The sequence below is a fragment of the Accipiter gentilis genome, chromosome 1 (genome assembly GCF_929443795.1).
Source record: "Accipiter gentilis chromosome 1, bAccGen1.1, whole genome shotgun sequence".
Taxonomy (NCBI): Eukaryota; Metazoa; Chordata; class Aves; order Accipitriformes; family Accipitridae; genus Astur; species Astur gentilis.
This window is the reverse complement of record NC_064880.1, coordinates 11506579-11524585: the sequence shown is the minus strand read 5'-3', so window position 1 is coordinate 11524585 and position 18007 is coordinate 11506579. Positions and strand designations below refer to the sequence as shown.

At 42.3% G+C, this 18007-nt stretch overlaps 1 protein-coding gene across 6 annotated transcripts in view; it reads right to left on the bottom strand.

The window, feature by feature from the left end:
• Positions 1–4729: 4729 nt before the first annotated feature.
• The window catches only part of ADARB1 (adenosine deaminase RNA specific B1), an 87416-nt gene continuing 74138 nt past the window's right edge, over positions 4730–18007 (bottom strand). For 5 of the 6 annotated variants that reach the window (XM_049797194.1, XM_049797256.1, XM_049797311.1 and 2 more), the window contains 3 exons: positions 17618–17799; positions 8513–8691; positions 4730–7769 (listed from right to left, as the gene is read on the bottom strand). In XM_049797194.1, the coding sequence (XP_049653151.1) occupies positions 7596–7769; positions 8513–8691; positions 17618–17799 (535 nt within the window). In that variant the 3' untranslated portion in view covers positions 4730–7595. The remainder of the gene's footprint in view (positions 7770–8512; positions 8692–17617; positions 17800–18007) is intronic. The other variant, XM_049797506.1, reaches the window with a different exon arrangement.

Here is an 18007-nt window from a genome sequence, read left to right as displayed (position 1 = left end):
TGAGCACAAGTACCCTTTTTCTCCTCTTCCCCCCTCAATGCTCTGGGGATACTGGGGACCAAAGCAAGACCCACTGGTTGGAAAAAGATGGGCAGAAGAGAAGTAGCTCAAGATTTGGCGGTACAGCCATTCACGTGCTGCTCGCCACCACCAGAAGATGGCCAAGTCCTGCCCTGGGAAAGCACGTAATACCTGGGACAAGCTACAGAAATAAAGCCGATCGCACAGCCTAGAAATGCGATCGCTTCCTTGCTTGGTTTTGTTCTTCTTCTTTCTTCCTCCAGAGGTTCGTTTCTGCATCTGTACACAGTGTTGGTAGCTACAGCTGTTAGGTTCAGCTCCCCTTAGAAAGTATGAAGTTACGCAGGTCTAAAAGCCATTTATTGTTCTCTCCCTTTCATGCTCCTGGGCCTCTGCGTATAATGACATGGATTTCATATTCCCATGCCGGGGTGAAAGAAAGCGCTCTTAGAGAAGAGCTGATCCCTGGGCAGGGAGAGGCCAGGAGCCACCCAGCCTTCCCCGCAGGCTCAGGTGGCCCCAGCACACGCAGCTCCCAGGATCAGCTCTGCACAGAGCTCCAGCAGCACAGGAAGCCGATGTCCCAGAGAGAAGGCCGCCTCCTCCACGCCCTGTGGAATCGCTCTTGCAGCACCGGCAGACTGAATCTGGAGGGGGGATTTCTCTCTGCGGCTCTTAGCAGGAATAGGGTTTAAATTGCCACGCTTGAGACGGAGTCGCTGACGTCTGACAGAGAGGAATAGAGACGAGGTCAGAACCTGGATCTGCAGGGACCCCAGGAACGCCTCCTGCCAGGGCCGCTCCACTCAGCTCTTCCCAGCTGGCACCTCATGGGGCTCACCCAGCCCACCTGGCAACAGAGCTCAAGGCTATGACCAAGTGCAGGATCTAAACCCAATGGAGGACACATGCTCCGATGAAAACCCTGGTGACCACCTACAAGACCCTAGAAGTTAGGGACACATCCACTTAGGATTGAGCAAATGACTGCAAAGCACCATTTTCCAAAAGCAGCAGCAGTGGCAGGCCACGTGTCTCCGTGTCTCTCTGCAGAGCCGTCGTGTACTTTCTCGCTCTCCCCTTTCCCATGCTCTGGCCAGCAGCAACACCGTGCATCACCCATGGCACCTGGGCAGTGGGTCAGTGTCCTGCAGGCAGGGAGGGCATCTCCCATCTCCAGAGCTTCCCATTTCCAGCTGCAGGCACACGCACACCCTGGGCGCTCCTGCTCCCTCTGTGACGCTGTGCTGTGCATTCCCAATCCTGCAATCCCTCCCTCCCTTTCTCTTTGCAAAAGCTGCGATTTCAGAGATCAACTTGGCAGGTTTAGAAATATACCCTCAGCTTACTTCCTTGCTAGCTCTTCAGGATGTAACCAAACCCACCATTTTAAGGACATGCATGGTATTTTGTGATGATTCACTTATTTTTTTGCTGCCACTAGCAACATCAACACACAAAAACAATGATGAAACTTAGCAATGATATAGCTCTTTATATTTTCAAATCTCTGTACAAACATTAATTAAACAAAGCAAGGTAGTATGCAAAACAGTCATTGCTTAGAATAATCGACCAATGGGTTGTGCTTCAGCAGTGACATGGGAATAGAAACTAGTGTGCTGTAAGGAAAGCGACAAACCAGAGGTAAAACGAGGTCTTGTATTCAAAGTTGGGATTATGAATGGAGAAAGTGACTGTTGAGGACAGTATCTGAGAGTGTTCTTCAATATCCTTACACCAGGTAGGTAAAGCTAATGTATTCACACTATCACACAGGAAGACTGGGGAAGAATAACTGCTTAATGCAAATAATATACAGCAATATATATATGTATAAATACATATTCACACACACATTTGATCTTAAATTTGTTAAAGACATCTCAGCTGAACTACAACAAAAATGATATTGGTATGATAATGATGAAGATATTAAAAAAGGAAAAAAATATTGCAGCCACCTCAGTTGTGGATTTTTCCCTCCAGAGAACAGAAATTCTTTAAATCGTGACACCTGCCAAGTTCAGCTGCCCTTGGTACTGACAGCAAACATGGCTCTTAATTCCTCTTTTCTGGAATGGCTGAAGAAAACAAAACATAGCTACTCATAAAACTCATTCCTGCACATGCAAATGCTGTTGGCACAACTAACTGCCTGTTTATTAACAGGCAACAGGACAGACCTTTGGCTGCAAAGGTTCTGAAAAACACTCTATGTTGACATGATCCAAGGAGAAACTCAGGTCCTATCTGCTCTCCACCAACTCTGAGAGATTCAGGATTTCAGCCACAGCTCAGTTTTTGCAGCCCCCATTGGACTGCATCCTTCCTACCACAACCAGCTCAACAGAAACAATGAAAGAAGTTTTATCAGAAGCACCGTCACAGCTTAGGCACGTGATGCTCATGCATGTACGTAGGGGCCTTCATTTTTTTCCACCTGGGTGTGTTTTAGAGACTCGCATCACCTGCCTAGTGATGAAACACCATGCATCCTGTGGATGTAAATACTCAACCACAGAGACCCACGCAACTTTCTTCCTTGGGGCTCAACCCAAAATTGTTACAAATACTCCGGACCAGTTGTTTCCACAAAGGAATGGCAGCAAGCCCAATGCACCCTAAAAGCCTCAGATTTACACATAGCTTGGGCCTGCCTGTGCTGGGATGTCTCTGAGAAAGGCCGAGGCTGGGAAGTGCCTGCTGCCGAGCAGACAATTTGTTTGGCCCACGCTCCCCGTCTCCTGCCTAAGGGCCTCTCCAGCAGAGAGCAGGAGGGAGCAGAAATCACATCTCACGTCATCCTTTCTGCTTTAGGAACTAGAGAAAGCAGCAATTTTAATGTCTCCTCCTGCTTCAGTCAGATGCTGACTCAGGCACAGCTGTAGCACGTGGGACAGAGCCAACAGCTGTCTCCACTGAACCCCCAAGCAGGACAGGGACCAAGCCCAGGCCACCGCACCAGGGTGTAGCAGGAACCTGCCCCTGCACCAGTCCCTTCCCGGCCCCAAGCCCAGGGTCCCTTCCAAAATCCACTTTGTGTCCCTTTCAAAACCTGTGCCTCTGTTAGCATAAACAGTTGACGTTAGATAAACGTCAACTCCTCTCCAAGCAGGAGCGCACTAAGAGAAGATGCAATCTTTTAAACTCAACTGAAATCACTTGGTGGTAGAAAAAAAAAACAAACCACAAAGAATAAAAAACACACAGCGATTCTGAGACAGGATAATTATATTTTATACATTTTATTTCTGTGGGTTCTTAGGTTTTAAGTAGCACTAGACATTTCTGTTCTGACTGTATACCTGAACTGCAGCTCTTCTTCCTTGTCAGTAAACTTTGGGAAAATTTTCACAGTGGGCATTTTATGATGATAAAAATGCAAAGAATTCAAAGTGCAGCTTCTCTGCAAGCATAAGCCTCCCAAGCATTAAAGCTAATTTAAGGAATGGCAATAATCTTTGCTATTTAGAAAACCATTGCTATTTAAAAAAAAAACCAACAAACTCAATTATTTGGTGACCACACCCAAGCAATTCGTATAATTGATTCTCAATTCCTGGTTGGTTATTTTTTTAAAAAGACAGCTTGTTTTCAAAAGGCAGCGCTACTCTTCCATGAGACACATGCTCTGCTTTGTACTACCAAGCACTCTGAACCAAGAGCTTTATTTCATGCACTTTTCACCGAAAGAGCAGGACAAGATTTATTTTTTCCCCTTGGGTCGACGGCACTCTTAGACATCACAGAACCGGACCGATGAAATGCAACAGCAGCTCCGAGATCTTAGACTTTCAGCTACAAATTATTTTAGATTTAGAGGACATACAGAGTAAGAGCACACAAAAATCTTCTACTCCTGAGTTTCCTATGCAGTAACCAGTCATGAAAAGATTTCTCTAAGATGAGGAGAAGATCAAAATTGCCAACTGTACATTCCTAAGTGCGCAGAGTCACAATTGCTGTCACTAGCTACATGAGGACGAGCAGGGTCTGCAAGCATGAGAACTACATGGACATCCACAGTGTTGTGGGAGAACAGTTGCTAACAAGCTCCTACACACGATACACTTCACACACAAGTGGTAAGAAATAATCTATAGTTATTACCAGGTCCTGAGTACAGCCATAACCAATATTTCAAGTGTTAACCTTTAGGCCCAATTTTTCTTAAAACAATGCTGCAGAACATATTTATTTCAAACATTTATATTTAAAATTATCTATTTTACTAACCTACAAACTTTATTATAGCTAGACTGTCATCTGGAGAAAAACACCTTAAATTAGATTTCAAGTATTCATCAACATTGAAGTTGTTACTCTTTAAGTCCTTTGAAGATCCTGAGACAAATACTCATATTGAATCAAAAAAAAAAAATTAAATACTTGAAAGAACCAAAGCAGCTCCCAGAGCAGCATTGCAAGTCCCTGTGCAGACCAGCTCCCACCCAGCCAGCCCAGGCTTTTCAGACAAGACTGCTCAGCCTCCCAACCCACCGCTCCCAACAGAAAGGTCAGCCACAATGTTCAGCAGCTACCGGAAGCCGAGCTGTCTTATCTTTTGCAGTCGCTTGAAATTATATACATCGCTATCCATTCTTGCTCGGTGATGGTGATTTGTGAGGAACACAGGAGCATCAGCAATCACAACTCTGCCTCCCCACTTTTCCATGTATTAGCTGCACAAAAAGGAACAAGCAAGTGAAGGAAGCCAAGCAGTATTTTATTGACTCCCAGAAGACAGATATGGATTGCATACAACCCTGGAAAACTTCTTACTTTTTAAAATCCCAGAATTATAAACAAGAGAACTCATTCCTCATAAATAACCTGACACCATTCCTTTGTCAAAAGGTTTTGGCAAGGAACATATTTCCTTTACAGTTTAATTTTTTTTGTTCATTCGAACAGCTTAAAAAACTATGTCTATAATAATACTTAAATATATTGCTCATATCTGTGACTTCATAAAAAAAATAGTTTGAGCTAATACTTTCCTAGTCATCAAAAAAATCCAGAGAGACACCAGCTTTTGATTGAGCGCTTCAGAAAGATGGGTAAAAATAATTTGCTGGAAATTATCAACAGACTTCATTTATCAATAGACTGAGCCCCTTAAAAATGTGTATTTCATCTAATAGCAGTAATGATCCCAAGAAAATGCACATGGTGTGACCAGCATTCCCTTGATCCTGCAGAAACGTATGCACGTATTCAACTACAGCCACAACAGAATTTCTGCAATGTGAACGAGACAAGATTGATCTCAAAGGCAGATGGCCAAGCGCTTGCAAAATCTGACCACATACAATTAAATTCCTTTTAGTTTTAGAATAGGTCAGTCTAAGCCTCAGTCAGATGACGACCGCAAAAGCCTTCTTGGGCTTGTAGAGGCCATGGGAGCACTTTTGGTTTTAACAAGAAGTGGATAGGATGGCTTAAGTCGCCAACAAAGCTGAATTAACACAGCCTGTCTATTGCAGCTTGCAACATTTGTTCCTCCGGCGTCTGGAAAAGGCAGTCACCTCTGGAAGCATCACAGTCTCTTCTGAGGGGATCACTAGGCCACAGAATTGCTCGCCTTCCCACAGCAGTGCTCACTATTATCCACAATACTGCCAAAAATGCATTGTTTGCACCTCAATGCATTACTTCCAAGACACTAACCCAGAAGCTTCAACTAATGCACAAGTGATTTTCAGGCTTGATCATTTTTTAAAGTTGAAAACAGGTTCCTACTTGAGCAATAACGAAGCAGCACATCTCCTTGGTATTCAGGATTGGCCAGAAGTGGTTTTACATCAACGTCTCCAACGCCCCAAGTATTTGCTAACCCCCTGGAGATGCTGGGGCTGAGGGACAGTAACTCCAGTTACGGCTTCATGATACACAGGCTTTGGCCATGAAGCTGGGTGAAGGGACCCACGCTCCACTCCACTGCCTCCGCAGATGCGCCGGCACAACTCTGAACTGGATCTCTGACCCAATGTGGGTCTAAAAGCAACACTTGACTTCAAAGCACGGACCAGGCTGCTGATGTGATGTCTCGTGCAGCACAAGCAAGGGGCGGTGGAGCGGAGGGACAGGAACCAACAGCTGGAGCAGTGGTGCGCTGATTTGGTTTTGTCAGGCAGAATCCCATGTCACGAAACATCACCTTCATCATTTGCAAAGGGAACACGAAGGATCTCTGAGGTGCTCTTCAGAAAGCACAGGTGATAGCTGGATGGGCATAAGCCAAGGGATGTGTTTGGACACACACACCATGTGTGCAGAGAAGTGACACCAGACATTGTTTCATCCGCTTCCAGACATCATGTACTAAAAAGTGTTTTTAAAAGTGCCTTCTATACACCAGTTAATCAAACTGATCTCACAGTATTTCCTTTCCATCTTACATTTTTACATAAAGCAGAAGTGTCTACACCTTTAGGAAAAACACCTTTCTAAGTAATCATGAAAGCAAATGAAAGCACATTTGAGAGAAACTTACCTAATTAGCTTCATGAAGACCATCACACATGTAAAGCCAAAAGTCAATGAAATCTCAGAGACACAACGACTTGGGTGAAAGCAGATGTAACTCACAGGAAAGAAGTATTAACAACTCTCTGTCCATACAAGAGCTTTTCATTTCCGAGAAGAGAGCAATTAATATCCAGCAAGTGACTAGTTTTGGCAATTCAGGCTTAGTGCCCTTAAAATGAACAATCTTTTTTTTTGAATTTGTCATATTACTGTTACAGTTACAATTGTATTCTGATGAGTTCCTGGGATATACAAATCACCTACTTCTAAACAAGTTTCTGCATATTATAGACTAAACTTCTTAACTTACAAATAATTATTTTGCTGTTTCCAGTTTACAATGGTAAAAAAAATGAAGACTTCACAATGTGTGTAAATGGGAGGTAAATGTATTTTTAAAAACAGAATAAAAAGCTGCATGTTAAAAACTGGGTCACAGACTAATAAATACATACATCAAAGACATGAAATTTTCAGCAGCTGGTTTTAAAGAGCAAGGAAGTGGGGAAATCTAGCTGTCCAGACTCCATTCTGGCTCTGTGGGCTATATGCTAGAAATATCTGCAGTTCAAAAACAAGTTAACAGAGGAGTAGAATCAGCTTTGTCACCTATTTTCTTTAAAAAAAATTAAGCTACTTCCTAAAAGTGTGGTGTAAAACCTAGAGAAACTTTCATTTCTTCATGCATTTGATGACATTGAATTAAAAAAAGAAATTATTTTAACCCAGAAAAAATGAGTTGTTGCATACTGTAAGGACAACCTTACTGCAAGTTTTCTACAGTAAAAGTATTTCTAGAAATACACCAGAAATTACTTTCCCGTAACAAAATATACAACTATGTGTCAGATCATCACTGAGTTTCAATACTTAGGCAAACCAGAAACAGTTACTATGAAGTTTCAGAAAAACAAAGGGAAAAAACCCAACTCCAAACAGTAAAAAGATGTTTTGATGGCTGCAGAGATGCCAGAAAGCAATGCTGGACACCAGGAATTTCCAGAACAACCCCCCTTCCAAAGTGATGTGCAGTCTGTGAATTAGACCGTGAGAGAAAACTGATCCTGTTCTATGGGCTTCTCCACCCAGGCTCCAAGTCCTGCCTTCAGGAATGCTTTAAACAAACACTCTTTGGCAGTTTGATACTCAGTGGCTCCTTGCTTGGTTTCATGATACAGATTAGGCTTGATCTTTGAGCGCAAGCTAGAGGAAAGCTGTGGGGATTAAAGATGAGAAAAGAAGACAGACAAGAAACTGTTAAGCCAAACACCTTGAGAGTGACTGAGTTCTTAAAACAACTATTATTAAAACAAGGTAATGAGCTACTACAGCAAGTGTTCAGGCAAAGGCAGACAAGTACACAGTACTGCTCCTTCCAGCCATCATGGGTCTGTACCCAGCCTCACCGCACCCAGCTGCAACGTTTGCCTCTTGCAAAGCGAGCCTTTCCGCTGCACTGCACCGCGCCATGGCAGAGGCACTTTCTTGGGACTAGTTGCACCCCAGCCAGCCTGCCTTTTGCTTTCTCTGGATTATCAGCTTCCTTCAGTGGAAGAAATCTAGATATTGAAAAGCCACTGTCAGACACTTTCTTGTAGCCTTTCTTTCTAAGAGAGGACTTAGCAAAAGCTCAGTAGGTTAGCTTGTGGTGAAACTGGGATTATCCTTTGAAATAAATTAAAATGAGAAGGCAAGCTCAAAGGACATAGCACCCTTTGTTTACTTAGCTATAAACCAAGGATTATTAGATCCTTGCATATGTTTTGGAACTTTCATCATCAAATTAAAGAATAAGCTAAACAAATGCATTGTTCTTTTCCATTACTACATGGAGCAGCAGTTAATGTCAGGCTCAGCTTAAAACAGGCTCAGAAAGTGGCTTCTGAACATAGAAAGCAGGCACGCAGAGGTATTTCATTAAGAAGTAGTGGAAATTCTAGCACTCTGGAAGATATACCTTTGCATGAATACGCATCCAGCGGCTGTAAAAAGCATGCTTACAAAGGCGAGATGCACGACCCATTTCATCTTTGCCGGTTGTAGCATTAATAACTTCAAGACCAGTGTCTCCTACTGTCCAGTTCACACTGAAGTTTGGTGCTTTCCCTGGTTGACGGGCTTCTGCATTGCTAATACCTGAAAGAAAAGCGATGTTTAATGACAATAGTAAATACTAAGTCTTGATTTCTGTTTTTACTGGGGAGCAAGCGATACAGCAGAGCTACTGAAATCACATCGCTAAGCAGTCTTACAAGCAGATCTTTTATTCCAAGGACATTATCCTGCAGATTTTTCACCGACTCACAGAAATATTGCCATGCACATCTCATTCTCATCCTGGCTAAAGTGCTCTCTCCTGTCCTTCCTAGCAGGGCAAGTGTGTATTGCTGGAGCCGTGAGAAACCAGCCTCCTCAGTGGAGAGAATCTTGGAGAGGTCTGTGACAAGGGTCCACGGGGACAGTAACATGAGCTTTGCCACATCCATCTCAGCAGGATCTGGTCTGGCTTACAGGGCAAATCAACGAACTCATTATTAACCTGTAAATAATTATGAAGCAGAAAAAAAGTTGCTCTGCTCCTGCACAACTGCACAGGAAACCACTGCTCTCAGAGCCCACTCAGTAGCAGGACGAGCCAAGTGTAGGAAAGAGCAGCAAGGTTTTGACAGTTGTAACTCTCCAATCAATTCCCTTTTGCTCTACTGTTGTAGAAATTTAGGTGCATGTTGCTTATCTCATTTAAAAACATGTGTCAAACTATGAACCCTGGTCATGTTTCAACACACAGTTACAATTCAGCTAACAACTTTGGACTGCAGTCTTATTCGGAGAGGTCGTGATAATTTAGAAGTGCCTACAATGTGCTTTTTCACTTTCCCTCATAAAAACGGAGTTGAGTCAGAGCAGCAGCATGAGATGGCAGGATGCCTTGCAAACCTGTCTACATTTCAGTAGCTGTTGAGCATGTTTCACTAAAAGCTACCAATCTATTTCCTCCTTCTTACGGACTATGCCGGGGCATGGCATGACCAGCACAGGCAGCAGCATTGATGCTGTGGGCATCCAAGTTAGACAAAGTGAGCCCCATCCTCAGCATCCTCTGCAGAAAGCCCAAACTAGCAGACATTTGAGTCTTTCAGCATAAATCCGGCTGTGCTTCAGCCACTGCCCCACTTTATGGGCCCATTGCTATTTACACTGCCCAGAAATGGCGAACCGCAGGACTCAAGAGAGGACACGGATCATTTTGCTCAGATGTTAAATTGTGTGACACCTCTCAAACACGGCTTCATCTCTACTGATGGAGAAGCAAAGCCACCAGCAGTCTAACCCAAGTGTGAAGTGAGGCCAGCTGCCTGCCCAATCTGCCCAGGGCAGGATTTATTGCCCCATGGCACCCCAACGCTGCAAAGATGCACTTTATATAATGACTGTAGCACTGTGCTTGAAGATCATGGCAGGCGCTGTCATCCACATGCAACCCCTCTCCTGCACATGCAGCAGGACGGCGCTCGGCACTCGCAGGCAGCAGCCAGGGCCATGAGTTTGGGTTGTGTGTGCTGTGGAAAAGCTGAGGGTCACACTGATTTTGATCCTGCAGATATTACAGGAGTGGAAAAACTCTACCTTTCACATGTCTCAGTTGTCTCGCTATGAGAGAACAAAGGAACAGGGCAATATTTTTCTTTCTAATAAGTAAAGATCTCATTTTTACTTTAACGCAACTCTCACTGAGAACCCATTTCAAATCTACTCCGAGGTTATGCTAGGTCCTACACTTCATAAAATCTAGTGAATTTGTATAAATTGAACATAAGCGTTACAGCAGGATTAATTTCTTGCTGATATTTGAAATGCAAGCTAATAAACAAAGTTAACTCAACCTCAGGCACCCAAGTGCAGGACTGGCTTACTTGGCCCAGGTCTCACGGCACCTCTGGGCCCAGCACTGAAAGCATGCGAGACCTACGAGGTCTGCATGACACAGTGAAATTCAGTTTGCTTACTATAATCAATTCCTCATTTAATAAATAAACATTTTGAAATATCAATTGTATTAAACTTCCTGAAGCTGTTGTATTTTTAAGCTTGGTTTATGTCAACCTGGTCACTATGACTGACAGCCAGTAATTGAGTAAATAAATAATAAAAAATAACCCTATCATTCCCCATTTTCTTAAAACATAAGCTGAAAAAATTGAGAATCAGAACAAAAGTTTCCTGAAGAGCTCTTTTCTGATTTCTTTTAGGAGAGATGCATCCAGAAGCTGAAATACAGCAGGATGCCACGGATCTACACCCACGGATCTGTAAATCAGTGAGCAGGGATGTGGGATCCACACACTGACCAAGCCGGGAGGGCAGACAGCGGTCCCTGCTGAGCAGGTTGAGGAAGACCCAGGTCTTTATGACAAGATGAGAGTCAAAAAGTCCTCATCACAACTTCTGCAGTCCTTCTGAGTGGCTGGCAATGAACACATGCATCACACCTCCTGAAAACTGGAGCTGATCATGCACAGCGCAACTTAGCCTGTGCCACTGAAGTGCAAACACTGCTGCTCCATGACTGTAAAGGGAACTAGGCCTTCAGCCTTATTGTTTCTAAGACCGTTCATATTGGACATATAATTAATGATTAGAGATTGCTTTAGATATGATTAATAGAATGCAGGTGCTTAAAAAAACAATATGCATAAGCTGCTTATTTGTCCTATGTGTAGCCACCACCATGGCTGGCTTAAAACCCAGTCAAGCTGAATCGACAGAAGAAGGATCATACATCTTAGACCTAAGACATGGGAGTAAGTGATTAACTTTAGAACAAGATAAATTAACAGAACAGCCTGAGTGATTTTCAGAAATTCAAAGGTGATCTTTGATGTGTAAGAAGATAAGTGATTGTGGTGACCAAAGATCTTCTGCCTACGACCACTAACTTCAGAAGAACCGCTACAAGAGAATTGATGAGATAAATTGATGAATGATAACGACAAGGGAAGCGAGATCAACTGGAAAATTACAAAGACTTGGGAATGGGATAATGGGTGGTAAAAAGGTATATAAGATTGAGAAATTTTTGGAAGCTTGCCACTCACTGCAGTGGTGGCCCAATTCTGAGTTGTTAACAAAGCAAACCTAGAGAAACCCGTGACTGAAAATCCTTTAACAATGACTCACACAGCACAAGGCTTGCACCTAAACACCTAATAAACTGTAAATTTTGGGCATGCACAAAATGAATCTCAACTCCAAGTCTCCAAAAGCTTACATATTCAGGATGCTTTTGTGAAGCTTATGTGAAACAGAGACATGCTGACAAAACCCTTAATCGAAACCTGGTTTTACCAAAACTACTGAGGCAAGAGGGCTAAGAAGTTGCCACCACATGACAAGCGGGTCAGTCATATTTTTTTCTTTGATTTAATGATATCTATACTATTACCCTTGCTTTCATTCCATACACTGCTGAACAGGTACACGGATCAGATATAGTTTATTGAGTACTGCAAAACACCATTTGCCCCTTGAACCTGTTCCTGCCCTACCAGCTACTCGTGTTTGAATGACATCACAAGCACTTGCACAAGCCAGGTGCCTGCTCCTGCCCTATCAGCTACTGAAACACCTGTGACATCACAAGCACCCACACAAGCAAATCAAATAAAGATGAGGAAGCTGAACATCCAGTGTGCACTACATTTCCATGGCAATTATACAATTACAGTGCTTTGGTTATTTTTGATGAACTAAAGAAATAAATACATAAAACAGACTGAGAATTTCAAATAGACTTAAATAACAACACCCTGTTCAGCTGCTTAATTATCTGCATGAACCCTGGAGAGATGGCAAAGGAGTCCCTGAAGGTGAATCAGGGATAGCACGGACAGGGAATAAAGGTCATCTCAAAAACAAAGCGTCTGATAACACTTTAGGTGGATCACATCTTGCCCCTCAAAATCTAGACATGAACATAGCACAATAAGCTGAAACTAGTAATGGGAGAGAAAGCTAGGACAGAAAGTAAAGTATTTTATTTTCCATTTAAAACTGATATAACCAAGCTATTTAGAGAACATCCCTCAGAACTTATTGTTGAATATTACTATAGTGGCATATAATAAGCAAAAGCAAAGGTCACAGCTCTTTGTGCCAGTGCTTACATAAATAATAAAGCTTGACAGTTCTTTGACGACAGAGCTCAAAAAAGCTTCATTAAAAAGGAGATAAAGAGCTGAAAAACAGCAATGTGAACAGGACGATAAGGTACCAAAGAAACAGTAAAAAAAAAAAAAAAATCACCAAAGGTTCTGCTGAAGGATTTATTTTTGTTAAATAAAAAATAAAAAATGCAAACGTAGACAGCAGTCAGAGGAGTGCTGAGGCATCAACATTTATAGTAACCACTCTTGCTGTGGTGGCTGAAGTCTTCTTGTGTACAAAACCCCAATGAATGTATTGCAAAAAGGGTGGTGGGGTTCCCAGGCCAGAGCCCCTTTTCACAGGCAACATGCCAGAGGAGCCATCTCAAATTGAGGTGCCGGTAAGAATAGTTCGAGGATATGTGTACGAAGTAAACAAACATCAGTTACGGCACCCAGACAATATTCAACTGCATTCAAGGAAACTAAAGATGAGGCAGCAGGACCAGCAGTCGCGGTACATAACCCCTCATCAAAAACCACACAAGTTCTCCAGGATGAAAGGTGGCCAATGCAACTCCAATTTTTAAGGAGTTTAGAGGTGCGCCAGGGAACTACCAGTCAATAAACATGACGTGCACCAGGAATGCTGCAGGAACTACGATGCTGCCCTACCGGGCACAGATGTAAATACAATATTAGGAAAGACCCAGCAAAAAACTGCCTTAGTAACTGAAGACTGGAGGTTGTCAGTGTGACACTAATTCTTAAGAGAGCTCAGGGAGCAGAAGGCCTGTCCATTCAATGTCTACCTTAAAAACAGATTTAGTGGACACCTGGATGAAGATAGTCTCTTTGGGAAGAGCCAACACAGCTTGAGACCCTCAAGGCCTGTCTAGACCTGGAAAGTGTGTGTGTGTGGGGAAAAAACCAGGTGAATAAGATTGTTGATGGTACTAAATTATTTAAGAAGGTAAATAAGAAAAGCAATTTCAAAGAGTAGCAGAAAAAAGCTCACAACACTGGGTCATTGGGCAATAAAAAGGCAGATTAAATTCCTCACAGATAAATATTAGGTAATACATATGAGGAAAAAAAGGAATTTTGTGTAAGGAGTGCTGGACTTGGAGCTGGATATTAGCATTCAGGAATGAAATTTTAGTTTCTAATATTCAGTTCCACCAAAAGGTCAGGTCAATGATCAACAGTAATCAAAAGAAGCAAAGTGAACATTAGGAATTTTTACCAAAGGATCATGGAACTGAACAGAATATCACGATGCCACCATATAAATCAGTACTGCTGCCTTATCTTGAGTATCAGGTGCTGCTCTGGTCTCACTAGCTCAAAAATGCTATTGTAAAATGGAAGGGATGATCCTTACGTAGAAGGGTCTCCATGCAAGAAACAACAAAGCAGGCTAAGACTTTTCAGCTTGCAAAAACCAGGACTTCTATAGGAATATTGCAGAGGTATAGAAAACTGAGCGCCATGACACAACTGCTTATAGCCTGTATCATACAGAGCACTGAGGAGCATCTAATTAAATTGGCAGAAAGGAAATTCCATTGCACAAATCTTTACATGTCCTACAGCCCTCCTTACTAAAGGAGGCTGCAGATGGTAAGAAGTTTAAACCAGTTAAATCAGTTCAAAAACAAAACCAGGAGTTCATGAATAAAAGATCCATTAAGGATTTCTAAACAAAAAGATTCTCAGTACCTGACTCAGGATGTCCCTGATCCACAGATTACTGCTGCGATTCTCAGGAGGTATCTGCAGAGGCTTACTATTTCCTTTTGCTTTTCACTGCCTGACTACCCGTGGAAAAGAGCACTGGGCTGGATGGATTGTACTTAAGACCTTGGTCTTACCTAAGACAGTTCTTATGCTGGTAACAAGATAGTCAGCAGATGTGACACTGCATGCAAGAACTGAAATAGGAAATACCTGTCAGCAGTACCACGAGGAACAGGTCAAAAGTGCCAGCAATGTCATTTCTGACAATACTCTGGTAAATGACGGAAAGTTCTAGACTAACTAAAGCATAAGAAACTATCAACTGACAGGACATAAAACAAAGGAAAACTTTGGTGTATTAATATTATAATCACAGCTAAGAAAAAAGGCATTGTCCACAAAAGCAGACACTACTGAATGGGCTGGGGTCCAGCTGAGTAGCCACTGCAGACAGGAGAGAAGTTGGGGTCCAGCCTGCCTTCTGCTTTGTGGCCATAACCTCAGCGGATGCCGTTAGCCCGGATCTTTGGGCATCTGAGCACACCTACCAGCAACAGAAACCGTAAGGACAGATGTCTGATGAAATTTGGTTCACACTAGCTGCCTCCAGTGAAGAAGAGCTTGTCTTTTATATGTAATGGGCTCTCTTATGTTTAATGACTTCTGCTCTCAAGGATTTTCAAGGGCTGATTCTCTGAATGGAGAATATCTGCTGAGCTCCGCCACCCTACTTCCACCCAGGGTGGACTCCTTCATGCTTGTCTCCCACAAAGGCTCCAAAAAGAGTCTGTGCAAATTACCCTGCAGACTGGCACTTTGTTATTGGCTGATTTAGACAATCATCCTCAGTCTATTTGATAGAGAAATCGATCTCTTTTCCAATTTTTCTAGAAATCCACAAGATTCAAACCTGTCTTCCCTTCAAGTGAGCTGGCCAGTTCCCAGTGAGAGCTCACATGCCCTCAGTGCTGCAGTGCTAAAGGCATCCTGAAAGGCTGGGTCCTGCAACCAATGCTTCCAAGAGTCAGCACGAGGAGTGAGTTTTCTACCAACATATGGGTTTCCCACATCCCCTAGCTGAAAACCAGCTACTTTGATATGCACGTACACACTTAACTTGCTGGGAAAAGGACATATAAGTATAAAATCTCCTATGAGGAAAGAAAGATGATGAAAAGACAATTTTTAGCAGTAGGTAACAATAACTCAGTCTGACTTTGACTTAATGCAATTGTCCCTGAAGACATAAAACTTGGTTTGTGAGAGGAAAAAAACCAGTTTTTACAGTACTTTCTCAGCTAAACAGGTGACACAGTGGGGAAAGACAGCTATTTCTCTTTTAGCTCATCCCTCTAGTAAAAATGAGTCACGATCACACAGGGGTGTGTGTGGTACCAGGAGGAACATAGAATTGAGACAGGTATTTCTGTGGTGCTTATTCCAGGTAAGAATACACTGTAAAACGTGTGAATCAAAGAGCAGATGGGTAGCTACACAAATGCCCCAGATGAATCCAACAGCATGCGTCAGAAGACTAACTTTCAAGATTGAACCAGTAGAAGAAAATCCATCAACACAATTCTCCACCCAGTCTCCCAAACAAGCTTCCCATACATTTTTGAGACGTGTATTTCCATGAAAACTCAACAGCTGAGAATATTTCTGAACTCTACTGCTCAGCAAGTCCCAGCTGAACTGTTTAAGCAGATGGTGCTATTTCATGGCAAATAGATTATATCAATATTGCAGAAAGATGATTTTTAAGCAGACAAGGTACTGCTATGTGTTGTGAAAAGGATAACAAAAACTCCTGCCACCCCACCCCAAACCTGCTGTCTTGAAGAATTTCATAAAAATTCCCCCAAATCAGGCAGAAACAGTCCATACATCAGCTACTATGCCCATACAACAATTAAATATTTGGTACTGTGAGTGTTGTAACTGTTAGTTACTTGCTAATAGAAGGAGAAATATGTTCCTTAACATTTTAATACATCCTAGTTCAGGGAATCCTTATTAATGACTTGTCTAAAGAAATCTAATCTAAAGAAATCTAATCTAAAGAAATGCTAGTTGTTTAATATGCTCCTTTTCCCACTCCCTCCCTAAATCTATTTTAAAAATTCATGTCCAGCTTTAAGCAAGCTTTAAAATACTGAGCTTTTTTACCCCTGGAAAATAAACAGACACATGCCAAAAGCCAAGCTGTACAGAACAAAGCAATGCATACAACGAGAGGGAGGATAAGAGATTTCAGTTTTAAAGCTTTCACATCATTACCATAAATAGCAGTTTTAGAATTTAAGACACTTTAGAACTTTCCTTTGAAAGTCATGGCTCAATTAGAAGTTACGACCTGTTAATTCAAATACTGCCATTCCTCTTAGCCCCCTAGACCCTAGGATCAGCACAAAGCCAAAGAACAGTACTTAAATGTTCAACAGCAGCTGCAAAAGACAACCGCTAACTGCACCGTTTGGGGCTTGCCATATTGCTGTCTGTCAGATATATTTAATACTCCATTAAAAATATTCCCAAAGAATGTGCCATCGGACTCTGAATGCAGCATTTGTGCATTAACCTACAAAGTGGAAATTAAAATATTATGATTATTGGGTCATGCAAACAAGTTGGGTGCCATGCTAGTTAAAGCTAATGCTGCATCCAACAGAGATTGATGATAAAAAGAAAATACAACCAATGGCAGCTGAGATGTTCTCTCCATCCATTTTTAGTTGGTTATTGACCTAGAATTTGTGAACCAAATGTGTCTATCTTGGCATACTGATTAATGACGTGGCCATTCAACAAATATCTGCAATGGCAAAAGAAGTGACAGTAAGAGCTAACACACTATTTCATGGGTGGGAAGAGGTTTCACTAAGACGGGGCCTTCAACTTGCCTCACATATTCCTAGGGCATGCTCCAGACAGCAATTTTGTGAAACCACATCCAAAGGTTCATACCCCAGTTCCTTCCACCTTTTAACTCACAAAGGGTCCTTGCTATGGTATTTCTGACCAAGTATCTGTATTAGGTTCAGACCATAACTTCTCTGTTGTAACCAGAAAGCAGTTTACTCACAGTACATAATTTGCAAGGTTTTGAGAACTGCAAAATCACATTGCTACTGGAACAGACTTAGTTACCGGCACGGCCTTCTCCATTAGATACTTGCCACTAAGTAAAGGTCTGTTGAGTGTATAAAGAGGTGGTAGATCTTCTATCTCTGCTATCCTCTGGTATACGGCTCTGGATAGATGATCCCCATGATATAAACTCCCCAAGATGATGCTAGAGAAGTAAATTGGCTCCACAAAGAGGCTAAGTAAGGCTCCTTGAATACCCAATACGTTCCACCTAAGAGGGAGGGAAAAACAAAACAAAAAAACAAAAAAAAACACTTTCTTTTTAATGGAACAAGTAACATCTGCTGGACATAATAGCAGTCAATCACAATGGACCAGACTTTCAACCCTTCCTCTTGACCAGCACATGACTATGGTAGCATAGCTGTGAGACCTGCCAGAATTTCATAGATCAGCTTATGGGACGCTCAATGAAATCG